This window comes from Tupaia chinensis, unplaced genomic scaffold (assembly GCF_000334495.1).
Source record: "Tupaia chinensis unplaced genomic scaffold, TupChi_1.0 Scaffold000215_1, whole genome shotgun sequence".
Classification (NCBI taxonomy): Eukaryota; Metazoa; Chordata; class Mammalia; order Scandentia; family Tupaiidae; genus Tupaia; species Tupaia belangeri.
Genome location: NW_006159690.1, coordinates 3,442,145 through 3,459,667, shown reverse-complemented (window position 1 = coordinate 3,459,667; position 17,523 = coordinate 3,442,145). Strand labels below are relative to the sequence as shown.

The 17,523-nt window shown below is 40.7% G+C and overlaps 1 protein-coding gene across 1 annotated transcript in view; it reads right to left on the bottom strand.

The window, feature by feature from the left end:
• ROR1 (ROR family WNT receptor 1) overlaps positions 1 to 13,199 on the bottom strand; it is a 178,464-nt gene extending 165,265 nt beyond the window's left edge. Inside the window, exons 1-2 of the mRNA XM_006147546.3 lie at positions 13,151 to 13,199; positions 11,273 to 11,344 (exon numbers count right to left, since the gene is read on the bottom strand). Of these exons, the coding sequence (XP_006147608.1) occupies positions 11,273 to 11,344; positions 13,151 to 13,199 (121 nt within the window). The remainder of the gene's footprint in view (positions 1 to 11,272; positions 11,345 to 13,150) is intronic.
• Between the last annotated feature and the right edge of the window lie 4,324 nt (positions 13,200 to 17,523).

The window sequence follows — 17,523 nt, the reverse complement described above, 5'->3', positions numbered from 1 at the left end:
GGCTAGAAGTTCAAAAGTCAGCAGGACCATACTCTCTCTGAGGGTTCTGGGATAGAATCCATTCCTGGCCTCTTCCGGTTTTTGAAAGCTACATGAATTTACATGAATTGTTGCATTTAATCCTTATAATAGTTCTAAGAGATAGTATATCCATTTTATAGATGAAAAATCAATGCTTTGAGAAAACTAGTGGATTGAAAGGTATCCCCCCCAAAAGACATGTCCCCCAAAAGGCATTAAAGAGCTCCTGGCTATATCACTGCAATCTCTGTGTCAACCTCACATTACCTTCTTCTCTGTATGTCTGCATAAAATCTCCCCTGGGTCAGTCAGTGGGGTGGTAGTTAAGGTGACTGGATCCCACATGGCTGACTACATGGTTCAAGTCCTAGACACAGCAACTTGAAAAACACACCAGATTCATGTGAATGTATGCCCCAAACTGTGAAAAGCAGGAAAGATGGAGAAGAGATTGCAGTGTTGCCATGCCCCACCAGGGTACTTTCTCACTCACTTTCTGTCTCCCTACAGCTAGCACATGTGTCCCCTCCCCCCGGCCATTAAAAAAATAAATAAAATGAAACAAAACACACTCTTTCTGTCTCTATCTTATAAGGATACTTCTAGGCACTTAGGGCTCATGCAGGTCATGCAGAATGACCTCATTCTAAGATCTTTAATTACATGTACAAACAACCTTTTCCCAAATAAGGTAAAACTCACAGGTTCCAGGGAATTAGTACTTGGACATATATTTTGGGGGGACACCATTCAATCCACTACTTTTCTCAAAGCCTTGGTTTTTCATCTATAAAATGGACATACTATCTCTTAGAACTGTTATAAGGATTAAATGTAACAATTCATGTAAATCGCTCAATATGGTTCATGGCACATTGAAAGCCCTCCAACGCTAATATTATTTCATGAGGGTGAGTGGTATTACTCTTGATGTCCATGTGGAAAAACTGATGGCATTATACCAACACATTCACATTTATAAAGTGTCAATCTCAATCTATCCATCTTTATATTTATCTAGTAAGGGCTGAGTCCTGAGCTCAGTCCTCTCACATGTATAATTACATTCCATACTTGCAATAGCCCTGGAAAACTGAGATTTTTTTCTCCATTTCACAGATGAAAAATAAAAATAAAAAACTGAAGCTCAATTTTCAAGGACCTGGAGTTAGCCATAGAACTTAAATATCACCGCGGACTTCTCACTCTAAGCCCAGTTTCTTTACATATTACCTCAGAAAATTAAGGACAGAAAGGGAGAAAGTTGATCTCTCTTTTTTTCCTCCCTTGGTTAAAAAGCCTCTAAGTCCAAAAGCCTGGAAGTCTTTAGGCAAGAGTTAACCAAAACCATAGGTCCAGGACCAGAAAGGCCTTCTATGATCCCCATGAGCAGTGCCCCAGTCCACAGGTTTCTGGAAGCATGATGAAGCCAAACTCCAAAACCATTTCTAAAGTAGGTACACTGTGCGGTTCCTTAGCTAAGGTTTAAATCCAAACTGAAAAACAAGCAGGCAAGGAAAAAGACAGCCTGGGAAAGTCAAGAAACTCTCTGCTCCTTCTTTATTTATGAGTCCAAGAATGTGCCTTGTCTTAGCCAGGAACGATCAAAAATGTACCAAGGGAGTAAGGAATCTGAGACCTGTGAGCGGAGGTAGATAAATCTCTACCCTGATTCTAAATGGTAAAAACAGGAGCATCAACATTTCCAACTTTGTTTGCTCCTCTGTCTCAACCAGGGCAGTGCTTGCTGGGAGGAAGGAGCTGGGGCTCTATGCTCCTCACACAGCCAGGCTGGCCCTTTGTGGAGCACCCTAAGGGGCCTCATTCCTCCAAATGGAATGCCCCAGTGACAGCAGCTGATAGAGGAGAAGAGAAATGATGTGAGGGATTGGGTGCCAAGAGCTGGAGCTAGAATGCCTGTCTGGAAAAGACCACTGAGCGGTGAGGCGGATCCCTTTCACTCTGCAGTGGAGTCAATGGTAAACTTTTCCCCTTTTAAGTAGGCTTTAAAAAATCTTTTTTTTTGGGGGGGGGGGGTGGAAGAGGTTTTTGCTATAGGGCACGTGCGCTCGCCAGAAAGTCAGAGAGAGGGAGATAGAAAGCAAGAAATCACCCCCCAAGGAGGATGACCACAGAGATAGAAAGCGAGAAATCACCCCCCCCCCCAGGAGGGATGGCCATGCCGCAATCCCTTCTCCTCCATTCTCCTCTCAGGATCTGGGCATGCACGCACACGCTCCTGGCGTGAGTTTAAGCCACTGAGTCTGGGACTCGAACCGCAGTCAGCTACATGGGAGTTCAGCGAATAGCCATTACGCTAACTGCTGGTCCCTAAATAGGCTTTAAAAAAATCTGCTGGGTCGTAAAGGGTCATCTTCCCTTTATTTTATGACAGAAGTCCATAGCTCTTATCTTGGAAGTTTCTTTCTCTAAAGTGAATAGACTTGTCAAGTAAAGGGAATTAACAAGGATCTGGAAGGGAGTGGCTTGGTTGAAAGGAAACTGAGCTCTATGTCATATGCTTCCATGTTGGTTCTAGGCAAAGGGACCAAAAGATTGTTGTTAGCAAGAGATAAAGAAGACCTAGTAGAGCTGGAAGGAAGCTCCCTGGATATACTTGGATTCTTGCTTTCTTATTAAGCTCTCCCTCTCACTGCTTCCAGAACTAGACCAGATTTCTAAAAATTTTGCTATAAAGAAAAAGGACACTACCATGGAAGACTAACTTTGGATGTTTGGGAAAAGCTTCCCTGAGGAAGTAACAATGGTGCCAAGACCAGAGGAGTTTTTTTAGAGGATTCTGGGTAGAAGGAACAAGTGCCCTTGGTCCAGAAAGAGCTCAGCTTGCTAGAGAACCTAAAGGACACTGGTGTGGCTGGTGCAGAACCAGCACAGGAGATAGTGCAAGGTGAAGTTAAGAGATGGGGACAGTGGCTGGATCATGAGGGCCCTGTTTGAATGAACCAACCATTAACCTGAAGTTGGGATTGCCTGACTTGTTATGTGGTTCTGTTGCCATGCTCTGTGAAAGCCATTATCAAACCAAATTCCTCAAGCTTTGGGTTCTATTTCACAAATTGTTTTCCTCCACACAAGAGAGATTCTGATAATCAGTGATTAAATTATAATCAGTAATGATAATCCCTTACATGCAAAGTACTTTCTATATTTTAAAGCATTATATACAAGTATATAATCAGTTTTTAGAAAAATCTCCTAGAATTTTTTTATGAAGTTTTTCTGTTTTTGTTTTTGAGTTAAGACTTAGGTATAACAAATAAAACTAATTTTGGAGTGGAATCAAAACCCACAATAGCTCCTAGAATTTTAAAGCTGGGATATAAGGACATCTTCTCATGCTGCATGAATAAATATAGGTTAAGAGATTTATCTAAGGTTCCAATTACTGTATCATTAGAGTAGTGCTATCCAATAGAAATATAAGGTAAGGCACAAATGGAGTGACATATGCAATTTTAAGTCATCTGGTAGCTACGTTAAAAGGATCAGAGAGGGCCAGCAGGTGCCATGGTGGTTAAGGTGCTGTACTCCCAGACAGCCAACTACAGTTCAAGTCCCAGAGCTAGTGGCTTGCTTTCTCACTTTCCCTCTCTTCCTCTTTCTCTGACTCTCTCTGGTGAGCACATGCGCCCTGTAACAAACTAAAAATAATAATAAGGAAAATTAAATAAATAATTCTTTTTAAAAAGGATCAGGGAAATTAGTTTTAATAATAAAAATTCATTTTAATAATATATTTCACTAAATTCAATATATGTAAATATTATAATTTCAATATGCTATCATTATAAAAATTATTATATTAGCAAAATGTTTTAATTTTTTTTTTCACATTGAGTCTTTAAAATCCAGTGGGGCATTTTACATTCACATGAAATGTCATTTTAAACTTGCCACATATTAAGTACTTAATAGCTGCAGTACTGGAGACAGAACAATATAGTACTGGAACATGGGTAAAGTACCCAGAAGAAGGATTCATGCTTCCCTTTCCACAGGTGAAAACGCTGAGGCCCAGAGCTTAACTAACAGGTCACTGACCTGGTAATAGAGCCGAGGTGGGACTAGAACCTAGGTTCATTGTCAAATGCCCTTTCCCCAGATCATACTGTTATCTTCTAGGGAAAAAGGAGACCAGGATGGGTAGGGGTAAGAGAACAACCATAGTGAGCACTGATCTATGCTGGAGACTGACTGGGCTTTATATTATATATTGGATTATGAGTTTCAACAACTCTTTGATGCCAATATCACTTTTTCCATTTTGTTTGTATGAGGTTACAGAGGCTTTGAATGCTTTAGAAACCAACAATGTCAAGGTGCTAGCCTTTCAAGAAAATTAAGTTATCAATTTTAGGAAGATGTTGCTTAAAGACCAAACTTGCTGAACTTGGGTGGTCTTGGCTACCCAAGAATTTTATAAAGCAGCTAGCAGTTGAAAATGGAACACAAAGATAGACAAGCTCTTAGAGACCCTAGTCCCAGGAGGATTGTACTATCAGCTCACCAAGTGCCAAAGCTCCCAATAAAGTTCATCTCTCTTCTGCAACCTTCGTCCATTATACCTACTCCAAATGTATACAAGTAAAGCATGTCAAAATGACTCAGTTACTCCATTTGGATAGTTAAGAATCAAGCTCCAATTTACAGACCAATTAACACAATTTACATATACTACTTATACGCCAAGGAAATAAAATAACACAGAACAGGAGAAGAGAAAGCAATTGCTCCTGGTCATACCCCTAGAGGTGAGGCTCTGAGGGAAGAGGTAGACTAAAGGACTGAGTCTAAGATACATTTTTCGATTGTGATACTGCAGGCACCTGTCCTATCACAACACAGGCATGCTCATTGGCTGGGAAAACAACTTTAGGGATACATAATATATTCCCACCAAAACTCTAGTGCCTGTGCTCATAAGAATCACACAGTACAACTCCCTACTGTGTGTAAAGCTTCAAGCTGGTAAAGAAAGCCAGGTCTCCATTTAAAAAAGCAAGCCAGGACAAAAATTCCCCCCCAAATCTAGTCTTTCAGTGCAGAAAACTATTTGCAGTTGGAAGTAGGCCTCAGTATTTATTTTATTTTATTTTTTAAGATACATAGTAGGCTCCCTCCTTTTCTGCTACTTATGGGTACAATTTCCAGTCCTTTCTCCAAAAGAAACATTTGGCTTTCTATAGAGAACCTTTGAGACTTCTTAGGACTAACTATGGAGAAAGGAGAAAGAGGCCTTCATCATACCCACTCCAACACCTCCCACCGGGAAGCTGAGCTTGAACCCCTGTAGATTAATTTATTTTAGACAGTACGTGGTTCTGAAGCATTTGTTTCAGAAATTGCTCCCATGACTCATCAGTATTAGCTTTCAACACATCTTCCCGGGTGGCCTTGTCTCTTAAATTACATTTCTTGTTGGAAAGAATAAACAGGTAACTGTTTTAGGCCATCGACTGAAACTCATTTAACAGAAAACCAAGGACTGAGTGAGGATGGGAAGCTAGAGTATGACTGACAATGGAACAGAGCACTGGGTGAGGATGATGGCATTTAAGCACTTCAAGGATGGATTATATGTTCCTACTTCTCCATGTGAGAGGATGTGCCTCACAAGAGTAGGAGTATGGATGTAAGAAAGACAGCGCACTAAACTGTCCTGTCAGACATGAGTCCTTGGGCTTGGCCTTGAGGCCTTGGTGGGAATCTTAGCAATGCTACTCACCAGCTATGCCCCTTAGCCAAGTTCTTTATCTGATGAGCTTCAGTTGCCTGTCTGTTTCACAGCACAGGGTGGTATGAATTAAAATGATGCATGCAACATGTTTAGCAAGGGCCTCATACCCAGTAGGCATTCACACCCAGTCACTCAGAATTGGCACAGGTGGTGATTTTTAACACCATGTTTTTTACTACATATTAGGCATTGTGTTAGGATAAATAAGAACATAAAAATAGATAAGAAAGACTGACTAAAAAGACAGGCAGAAATAGATAATTCCATTATATACATACAGCATGGTAAGGATTCTTGCCAAAGTAGATATGAAGTAATACGGGGGCACTGTCGATGGCATGGTCAATGGGGTTGATGGGAGGATTTGTTAATTGTCTGTCTCTCCCTCTAGAAGGCCCACCAAGGCAGAAAAACTGCCTGCTTGAATCATGAGTAGGTTTGTAGAGGCGCTGCAGGGGAGTGGGGTGGTAAGGGAATGTTTAAGGGAATGCTTAAGTAGAGAAGGCGTGTTTGTATTGGTGAATGCTCATGTGTGGAAGGCCACAGTGTGCAGCTACTAACTGGGATGATTTAACAGGATCTAAAATCTACCCCAATCCACAAATATGTCTGCTTTAACAGACAGCTGAGGTACTCATGATTTTTTACTATCAGACCCAAAGCAATAACCACATTAATTAACTCATACTTCTTATTCTTCAACTAGTCTATCAGATTTGCTAGCCAGAGGAATTTTCACAACAATCTTCTAAGGTAGGTACTTTTATTATTCCATCTTATGAATGAGAAGATCAAAGCATAGATAGAGTGGCTTGTCACAAGTCACACAGTTAACAGGTGTTAGAGTCAAGATTCAAACTTAGTCATTCTATTTGACTTGACTTCATTTGCTAAACCAGCATATAATCTCAAATCTATCCCCCAATTTGCTATTTCTCTCTTCAGTTGAGTTTATTTACTGTTTAATCCATTCGATGATTTTTTAAAATTTCCATAACTCTTTTCAATTCTGGAATTTCTATTTAATTCTTTTGAAATCTGTCTACATTTTTTTTGTCATATTATCCTTTACATGTTCTATGGTTTCCCTATCTTCTTTCACCATGAGACAATTTAAACATACATATAAAGGGCCTTTTAAAAGTTCAAGGAAAATTCCTGTTATGAAAACACCATGCATGGATTTCAATATTTTTTGTACCAAACAAACAAAACCCTTGTATTTCTGAAGCTCTTCATAAACTTCTTTTTTGTAAAGTTTATGTCTTCCATAAGAGAGAGACAGATAGGCAGCCCTAAGAGTCTTCACACCACGATCCACCCCTAATCAACCAGTCCTGATCATAGGCATACACATGTACCTTGTACGCTCAGTGAAGTCCCAAGGCACACCACCAGGACCTTTCCCGTGTGGCTCCAGTTGTGTTACCACTGTGCCACCACCTGGCCCTTCAGGAACTTTCTGAAGTCAAAGTCTTTTAAATTGGTCTATCATCTTCAGTTCCTAAAGTATCAACTCCTCTATGTATTTTGTATGCAGACTATTGCTAATGGTAACCTTTTTTCCTGCTTTGCATACACTATAATTTAAAAAAAAATAGAATCAGCAGTAATTTACTGTTATTGTTGTTTTATGGTTTTGATTTTTTAAAATAATTTTTGTTTTGGAAGGAGACCTTCATGCACTGAACTGTTGAGACATTTTTACGAGCTGGCTTTAGGCTTGCCACTGTCAAGGTCGCACAGTTTAATCAATTCCAGACCAAGTATTTTTATGTTACCTTCTTGGTTGGTGGCTTACACAATACATGAGAAGAACCCCAACCCCATAACCCACATATAACATAGGTTGGGGTTTTGATTTCTCATGGTCGATGAGGATCGTTGATAGATTTCCATACCACGTCCTCAGCAAAAATTTCCTTATTTTATACTTGAGCCATCATTCTTTACCTAATTGCCTAATGCAGGGAGTTTGTTTTCTGGGCCTTCAACCATTCCCATGGGATGCTGAAACTCCAGGCCTGAGAAAGCATGCATACATCCCAAATTTTCATAAGACATTTTGCTTAATGTCCCCTCGCTTATCATTGCTCTAGATTTGCACTTGTTCTTCATTTCTGGAACCTGAGGATTTCTAATTTTTGTGTGCCAGACTGACAATAATATTTTAAGTTTGACTTAAAAATTTTTAATTGACAAATAATAATTGTATATATTTATTGGATGTAATGTTTCGATTATATATCCAGGGGAATGATCAAATCAGTCTAACTAGCATATCAAACACAGCAGAATCTTGTCCTTTTTTGTGGTAAGAACATTAAAAATCCGCTCTTTCAGTCATTTTGAATGATATATTACTAGTAACTATAGTCACCTTGCTGTGCAATGGGACACCAGAACTTACTCCTCTTATCTAACTGAAACTTTGTACCCACTGGTCAGCATCTCCCCTTCCCCAACCACCTTTCCTCTTCTTCTACCTCCCTATTCCTTCCTGTCCCAGCCTCTGTTAACCAAACCGCCATCTCGCTCTGCTTCTGAAAGTTACTTTTACACTCAGCATAATGTCCTCTAAGTTTGCCCATATTGCAAATGAGAGTCTCCTATTTTTTTAAAGGCTGAATAGTATTTCATTGTGTATATATACCACATTTTAAAAATCCATTCATCCATTGATAGACACTTGTATTATTTCTATCCCTTGGCTATTGTGAGTAATGCTGCAGTGAATGGATTTTTTATTTTTTTATTGAACATTTCTACCAGCATCTCTCTGTGATTCGGTAGAATGACCCTCAATGGCTCAATTTTTCAGATTGACCAGAAGAGTTTGATTATGCATTTAGATATCAGTCTTTTGGGACCAGCAGGTGGCGTGGTGGTTAAGATGCTGGACGCTCCCACATGGGTGACCACGGTTCGAGTCCCGGACTTGGTGGCTTCCTTTCTCACTTTCCCTCTCTCTCTTTCCTCCTCTGTGTCTCTCTCTGGTCCAATTAAAATAAATGAGTGAATAAATAAAATTAAATAAATAATTATTTTAAAAAAGTTTAGATATCAGTCTTTCTGAGCTAACAGAGGATAGGAAAATTTGTCTGATTTGTCTTTAGATCCTAATTCTTCATACAGTGCCAAACCAGAGTAGGAATCAATAGGATTTAATTAAAGAACAGACAGTTAATTCACTTTCTCTCTTGTTCTAAATAGGGATGAAAGACCATACATCAATTATCTTCTAGAGTAAGATGAAACCAAGAATCCCTGGAGGCTCAGCCACAGTGGTGCCTCCACTTGGGAGGCTGTCAGTCACATGGGTGAGACAGGTTCAGTTCCCAGGCCAAAGTGAACACACCAGGCATTGTCACCTACACCTGTAATCTTAGCTAACTGGGAGGCAGGGGCAGGTTAGGAAGATTGCAACACACTGAGACCCTGTCAAAAATACCTATCTCTGTCTCTCTCTCTTTACCTCTCTCTCCTCCAAAAGCTATAGACGGGTGGGGAATCCATAGAAAGTCAACCATAAAGTCTGGAAGGTTGGGCCTGACCTCATCCAGCCCTTCAGCTGCAGGTTCATGCCTTTGACACTCCTTCTTTCCTGAAGGGCAATCACAGCTAATTACAATGCTGGTTTGGTAGAAGTTTGGCAGGATGAATTCTTGACCAGTGACTCTAGTGTCTTTCTTGGCATATACTTAAGCCCTCTTATAGCCATAGCTGGAATCTGATCATTAACATGGACTGTTCAATGATATCATTTTTGTTGGTGCCATAAGAAGCTAGCAGAATCAATTCACATTTTAAAGCACCCAGTGGTGCCTAGCACAGAGTAGGCACTAAGTTTACACTTGGTGCCCTTTATTTCTTCTTTTCCACTAAAACAAACAAACAAACAAACAAAACATACACACACACACAAAACCCATAAATATTTGTTGAGGATCTATTGCTTCCTAGGGCATGATGCTGGAGATGGAAAGAAATAACATGCAGCACTTGTCTTAATCCTTATTTAGAAAAAGAATATCCAGATCCAATTGGACAAAAGGAAAAACTCCTAAATGCGCTTTGATTTACAGTGAAAAGAGCTCTCGTTTTATCCTGCCACCCTATACTGCCTAATAAAGTAAAACCTGCAAAATCATTCCACCTATTGTTTTATAAAATAATTTCTTCTCAGAGAGAAATGAGAATTCTCAGTGAATGTATTAGGAGACAAAAGAGAGTTGACCATAAAAGGCAATTTTCAAAATGACTTTTAAGTTCTTTTTGCCATGATAATCCCAGGACATAGAATTATTTGCACACACCTGTGTGGATGTGGCGTCTCACTAGAAAAAAGTGTGACTCATCATTCTACATGTATTTATTGAGAATTTCCTAGGAACAAGATCTTTGCTAGATTTTGTGATGAAAACCAAAAGAAAGAAAGGAAAAAAAAAAAAAAGGAAAGAAGATAGAAATCCTACCTACAATGAAGTTCCAGGCTTCAGTGCAAGGTAGACAGGTATGTAAATCATCATGATATAATACAGAAAATGTGATGAGAAGAACAGAGAAAAGGCTATGGGAGTTCCACAGATATAAAGGTTTTTTTTTCCTGCTGAGAGATTAGACAAGACTGTGGATAATACAGAATTTATGCTTGGCCTTGAAGGATAAGTTATTTGTTGCCCTGCAGAACGGGAGAGAATGGCTATTGGCAAAGAAGGAAAGGCAATCCAGGTAGAAAGAATGACAGACAAAAGCAGACAGGCAGTGAAGCACAGGATAGTCATGAAATAGAAATTTGGCTGCAGGTGCATGAAGGGGCATAGAGGGTAACAAACGAAAGACTGGAAAGGTAGGTTGAGTCAGATGGCAGGGGTTTTGAATATGCTCTGACTTACCACCCCAGGACATAGTTCTTCACAGAGTAGCCCAGGCTTAGCATATGGCGGGGCTTAATTAATGCTAAACAAGTTCATAGCAGGAACCTGTTCTCCACATGCACACAGGAAGCTACCATCTGCATGCACAGGCAATTACAAACATTCCAAATACTCTGCCCTGAACCCTGCAAACACATCAAATGCTTATTGTAAGAGGTCACCCAGCAAACAGCTCTGATCAATCCTGGCTCAGGCTGAATCAAATCCCCTAAATAAGATCCACTAGATGTAGTGTCAGGAAGGTCAGAAGCGACCCTATTTCACATCTTGAAGCATTTTTACCATGTGGAACATTTTAGAGAAAGCAGAGAAAGGAAAGAGGAGGGGAGAAAAAAGAAAAAGAAAAAGAAAAGAAAACACTCAAGAAATCATAGAACTCCAAGTAATTAAATGTTAAATGATCATAAAGTAAGCTGGGAATTTATTTTGGCCCCCAACTCCTTCTGCTGATCTGAAAAGCAGTTGATTTCAAAGAAGGGCATGCCAGAATTAAAAATGGAGTTTCACGCCTCCCTCCTCACCTCCCTGTGTGTCTCCCCCCTACCCCACTGTGTACCTTTGTCGAGTTCACTCGAAATGTTCCATGATGAGGTAGGCACTAACTCAGCAGTGACTGACAACTCTGTTTCTGAAAAGAAAAAGAAGGGAGGGGAGAGAGACAGGGCAATATTAAATATAGTAACTTATGGGCTGTTAGAGGCATTACAGGAGATTTCCAAAGGGCCTGCCTTCAGAGAGACCATTGCAATCCCATAGCTCATTAAACTGGAAAGGCTGCCCTGGTTGCCAGGCAGAGGCGCCTGCATTGTAGACTTTACCCAAATGAACATCTACAGGACAGATCTGAAGATTTGTACTTTACAACACTGGCTTGAAAACTCAGATTTAAACTGTTATATTAACAAAAGTCAAACTTGCAGAAATGACCACAGATCATTAAACATAAACTTCTATTTCTTGTTAGAAGACCAGTTTTAGGGCCAGCAGTTGGTGTAATGGCTATGTTGTTGGACTCCCATGTAGTCGACCACAGTTCGAGTCCTGGATCTGGTGGCTTAAACTTATGCCAGGCATATGTACCTGCATGCCCAAGATCCCAAAAGGAGAATGGAGAAGGGATTGATTGCAGTGTGGCCATGCCCCTGGGTGAGAAAGCAAAAAAAAAAAAAACTCTCAAAAATAAAAATAAAAAAAATTTATTAAAAAAAAGAAAAGACCAGTTTTAGATTAATATTCAGACATGCATCTCTTTTTTTTTTCTTTCTTTTTCTATTTCTTTTTTTGGAGAGGTTTTTGCTATAGGGCATGTGCACTCGCCAGAAACAGAGAGACAGAGACAAAGAAATCGAGAAATCACCCCCTGGGGGGGATGGCCATACTGCAATCCCTTCTCCTCCATTCCCCCCTCGGGATCTTGGGCACGCATGCACACGTGCCCTGTGTGAGTTTAAGCCAACAGCTCCAGGACTCGAACTGTGGTTGACTACATGAGAGTCCAGCGATGTAGCCATTACTCCATCTGCTGGTCCCAAGCCATGCATCTCTTAACAATGAGGATATGGTCTAAGAAATGAGTCTTTAGGCAATTTCATCACTGTGCGAACACCATACGATACAGGAACACAAAACCAGATGGTATAGCTCTTACCCACGTAGGCTATTAGTTATGATCCTATGGGATCACCACTGTTTGTGTGGCCCATTGGTGGCAGAAACATTGTTACATGGTGCATGAGTATAATCAATACTCTTCCATGGAAAATAAGACCAATATTGTTCCTGTGCTGAATTGGTAGAAATTTTATGAGAGATTAATTTTTGTACACTAAAATTTTGAGTCAAAATAAGCATAAGCTAAGTATCTGAACACAGTGCCATTTATGTTAACTAAACTTAAAAGATCTTTTGTATGTATATGTGTACGTATGCTAATTTGCTAAAAGACATGTACACTCACTAGAGAGACAGAGAGAGAAAAGGAGAGAGAGAAAGAGAGAAGACCCTCCCAAGCAGGAAGGGCTACAATGACTTCTCCACTCACCCACCTTTTGGAATTTGGGGCGCACGTGTGTGTGCGTGTGTGCACACACCCCTGGCATCCTGGCATGTTTCTCAAGCTGCTGGGTCTAGAACTCAGACTGTGCTATCAGCTATATGGGATCTAGCTGCCTTAACCACCACACCACCAGCTGGCCCAAAAGACCATTTCAAAACCACCATAAACTAAAGCAAACATGCATATAAACAACCTAAAGGACATCATACACTATGAAAATGTAAAAACCCTTCAGTAATAGACTGAAGTACATAAAGGATTTTTTTTGTTGTTGTTTTTGAAAATTTAAGCCACAACATCTTACTAACATATTTTAGTAAGGTTCGGGTAACCACCTCTTAGCTATATGTAAACACGTGCACACATGCACGCACACACTCACCACATTGCGGAACACGAAGGCCGAACAGGATCTTGGAGAGCCCATGGTCATTAGCTACATTGCACACAGGCTGTCAACTCCTTCTGCCTTAATCCAGTGCATGTTGTTGAACAGTTATGCTCTTTTGCCTGCTAAGTCTAGGATCTGCTGTGGAGTCTTTTCAATAACGTTCTGGGTGGCTCCTAATAATGGGCCGAGTTGGAATGCAAGATGCAATTCAACAAGAGGAAGAACTGGAATCCAAATCCAGGTCTGTTTTACACCACCACCCAGACACCGCCCCGCCCTCCCTGCTCTCTAGAAATCAAGACTGTGAAAGCAGACTGTTATTTCCACCTTTCCTCTGGCTCTACCTTTTCACAGAGGTAAGTACACTTCCCACATTTCTTTATTTACTGATGATGACCGTTTGCCAAATGGCCATAGGAGTCACACGTCGTCACTGAGCTCTGCCAAGAACAGGATGTTTACTCTCTGAGACCTCGTAAAGATCCACTTGTAGTTCGTCTACCTGCCACGCACAGCAGAAATAAAAGGACTGTTTGGTTTGTGCAGACTCCTTACTTACTTCTTTCCCAGTCCTTGAAGCAGGTGGTAAAGAAAGTAGAAAAACCACACATACGCTCCCCACCCCAGTGGCCCCAGTCTCCTCTGACAACATGAGCCAAAACCAGCATAGATCCTGTTAAGGGGGCCTGAAGTCAGATGAGCAGTATGACTAAGCCTTTAGTACAACACAGCAAATTCTAAAATATGAGACCAAAAGAGAAAACGTACCTAAAGAGGAAATACAGTGTCTCAGCTATCAGCCCCTTGTCCTAGGAATCAGTGTTTCATGCAGGTGATTTCACCAGGAAGAGCTAATTGTCCACGTGTGGGGGCCTTCCATGTGTGAACCCAACCACAGCTCTATCCTGACACCCTTCCGACTGCCACCCACTTTGGTTCTCCCAATAATGGCAGCCATTGCTTGCGGTATTATGGATATGTGATCCTCCTTATAAAAAGGCTCACGAAGCACTCCAATACGCAGACTTCAGGAAGCATGGGAACAGAAGCATGGCGGCGTTTCAGGAAAGGAAGCAAAGGGCAGGGAAGTGGTGGGATGAAGGCAGACCTTGACATTTACACTTGGTATTTTCATAGCTTCGTCTTACTGCTGCTCACACTGAAATTGCCGAAAACACAGGTTTCACCTTACAGTATTAATTTTATAGAAAGTTAGCTATGTGTCACTTGGTTTTTCCAAACTGAGTTTGAATTGCTGATTGAATATGGTTTGTGACCGATGACAAATGAATAGGTTCTTGGCACCACTAACAGTGAAATTGCTCCCCACGTGTCCCTGGACACTAATTACCACTCACTTCTTGGGCTACAGCAAAGATAATTTCAGTTTATAAGCTCATTAAGCAGTTGTGCTGATTCTGAGGAATTTTGTTCTCAGCCTCAAGATCCATTGCTTTAGATAACTACATGTTCAGTTTTTTTTTTTTAGATAAAATGATAATAAAAGCAGATAACATATTTAAACATATGAATAAACTCTCTGGAAAATATTATCTTCCAAGGCCACATTTTTAAAAAGAAAGATGGACTATTTTATGAGGAAAACGTAATGTTAATAATTCCTCTTCACAAGATTATATATAACACACACGTGTGTGTGCACACACACATATAAATTAATGCCAGAGGGCATACATGCATGCACAAAGAGAGAAGAAGGGAGAGGAGGGGAGAGAAAGAAAGAGAAAGGACCCCCCAGTGGGGCCCTGTCATGTTGTAATCCCCTTTTCTCCATCCCTCCTTCCTATCAGGATCTTGGGCATATATATATATGCACAATGTGTGTTTTTCAAGGTACCAGGGCCAGGAATCGAGCCATAGTTGGGCATGTGGGAACCAACTCCCTCCATATAGCACTTAATCACTGTGCTACAGGGCCAGACCCAAAAAGATATATTTTTTTCCCCCTGAAATGAAGGCTGAACTTTAAGTGAAAACTTGAGCATATCTCATCTTGAGCAACATCAATTCCACGGCCACCAGCAGCTTTGGAGAGAGAGCAAGCAGTATGACCCTACTCTTCTATCCTCCTCACTATGGCAAAAGGACATTTTCAAGTATATTTACTACCAAACCAGCAGTCTCTCTGTGTCAAATCATTGTGTAGCGGTGGATTAATATGCACCATTTGGGAGACAGGCCATTCAATGGCAATACACATGTTGATTAAAATACTGGTTTCTAACGTTGATTAATATTATAATTAAGAGTTAGTAACTTAACGTTCATTGACTTCTACTTTCTCATCTGTAAAATGGGGACAATAAAATCCATTCGACAGGACTGTGGCAAAGCTTAAATTAGATAATGGGCCTAAAGGAGCCTACATAGTGCCCAGCATAGGGAAAAGACTCAAGCTCTCTTTCCCCACTACCTCATAAGGCCAGCGGGCAGCCATCCTCTGCAAGGACATTCGTGGTTAATTGCTATGTCCCTGCCTGTGTTTAAAATAACACATTCACCAGGCTTTTAGAAAAACCCTCAATTTCACATGCCTTACTAATCCAAGACAATCTTTTCATTTTGTGAGGTTTTCCTGAATTGGTCACCAGTTCTCTAAGAACATAAGTGTTTTTATGTGGTTTTTATTCCATTTAAGCAAATCAAGCATGTTTTAGAAAACGTTAGCCCTTATCTGTCTCGACCTCTGTAGGAGGGCGAACCTCAAACACTCCTCTTCTCGACTGGATCAATAGGAGCTATTATCTTTGCAGTTTCTCTGTTGCCTGTCTTTTTGGCACTGATTCCACAAACTGTACGGTTTTGGTACTTAAGCTTGAACAGTGGGAGTGTTATTTGGAGGAAAGGAGGAAAAAAAAAAAAGCCTGAATCCTCCTCATTGATAAAAGATGAACCGAAAAGATTCCTGGTTCATCTCAGCAGTTGGCAGGTAGAGACTCAGCGTTCACAGGATGCGAAACTCTTCCAAGAAGCACCCAGCCACGCCACATCCTGTTTCCTGGATCCAGTGGTGCATGAGAGGCTGCACAGACACCACACAGCCTACTCACGAGACCAGCAGCCAGCCCAGTGGCTGCAAAAGTCAAAGGCAAGAGAAATAGGTGGCTACCCCTGTGGCTTTCTCAACTTTCATCACTGAGTCCTGGGATGCCACATACCTGATGAGCACTGGAGGTTCGGGCTTCAGCTATTAAACTATAGCCTTTGGATCCATCGGATTTTGTGCAGGTATCATTATAGAGGGACATTAGAGGACACGGGGCATAAAGGATAAGAGTACAAGGCTTTATATATGTATTATTTTTTTCCATACCTTGTTTATTTGACTTTGTGAGAGATATTTTTGCTATAGGGCGCATGTGCTCACTGGAGAGAGAGAGAGAGAGAGAAAGAAAGAGAGAAATCACCCCCCAGGAGGATGGCCACACTGCAATCCCTTCTCCTCCATTCTCCTCTCGGGATCTTGGGCACGCACGCACATGCACCTGGTGTGTTTTAAGCCACCAGGTCTGGGACTCGAACTGCAGTTGACTATATGGGAGGCCAGTGACATAACCATTATGCCATCTACTGGTCCCTATTTATTTATTTATTATACATTCAATCACTATATATCATTATAACTTTTAAAATGAATTTTCCTGGTATGAATACACTGTCTATGAGTCCAGTTAAAGGTAATATCATACATGTTATCATCAATAGATACTTTTCCATTTTTGTGTTCTTTGAACTTTCCTTCAGCAGCAATGATTATACTTTTATCTATTTTACACATTCAAGTATTATGAGAAAGGCTCTAATGCTTAAAAGAAATTTTTTTAAAGTATATTACTCAATCTCATTTTACAGATGAAAAACACGAGATTCATAGCACTTATGTAACTTTGTCAAAATCACAGAAGTTCTAAGACAGAGCCAGATCTTATGAATGGCTCACGAATAAATACAGGCTGACTTCTCACTGAGCAGCAGTTATTTTCTGTCTATACCCCTAAAATGTGGTCTGTATCGAAGAAGCTGATTTCTTAGAGACATTTGAGGAATTTCCAAATAAATAGAATCATTCACACAAAGGGACACTTTCTTCCTCTGGTAAAACAAGGCTTCTCCTTGTGGTCACTTTGGGGAGAGAGCAGGTAGGAGACAGAGTCACTGAGGGCTTGAGTGCTCTGATACGCTGTGTTACTTTAGACATTATCTGATGAAGGCTCTTAGCCTTGTTTCTTTCTTCTCCTTAGTGCCACAGTGGAAAAGCCCATAGCCAGGAAGGCCCCCTTAACCAAAGGTGTCCATTGGAAAAGTGAAAGACTGCTTGTTTTAACAGACCAGGCTGGGG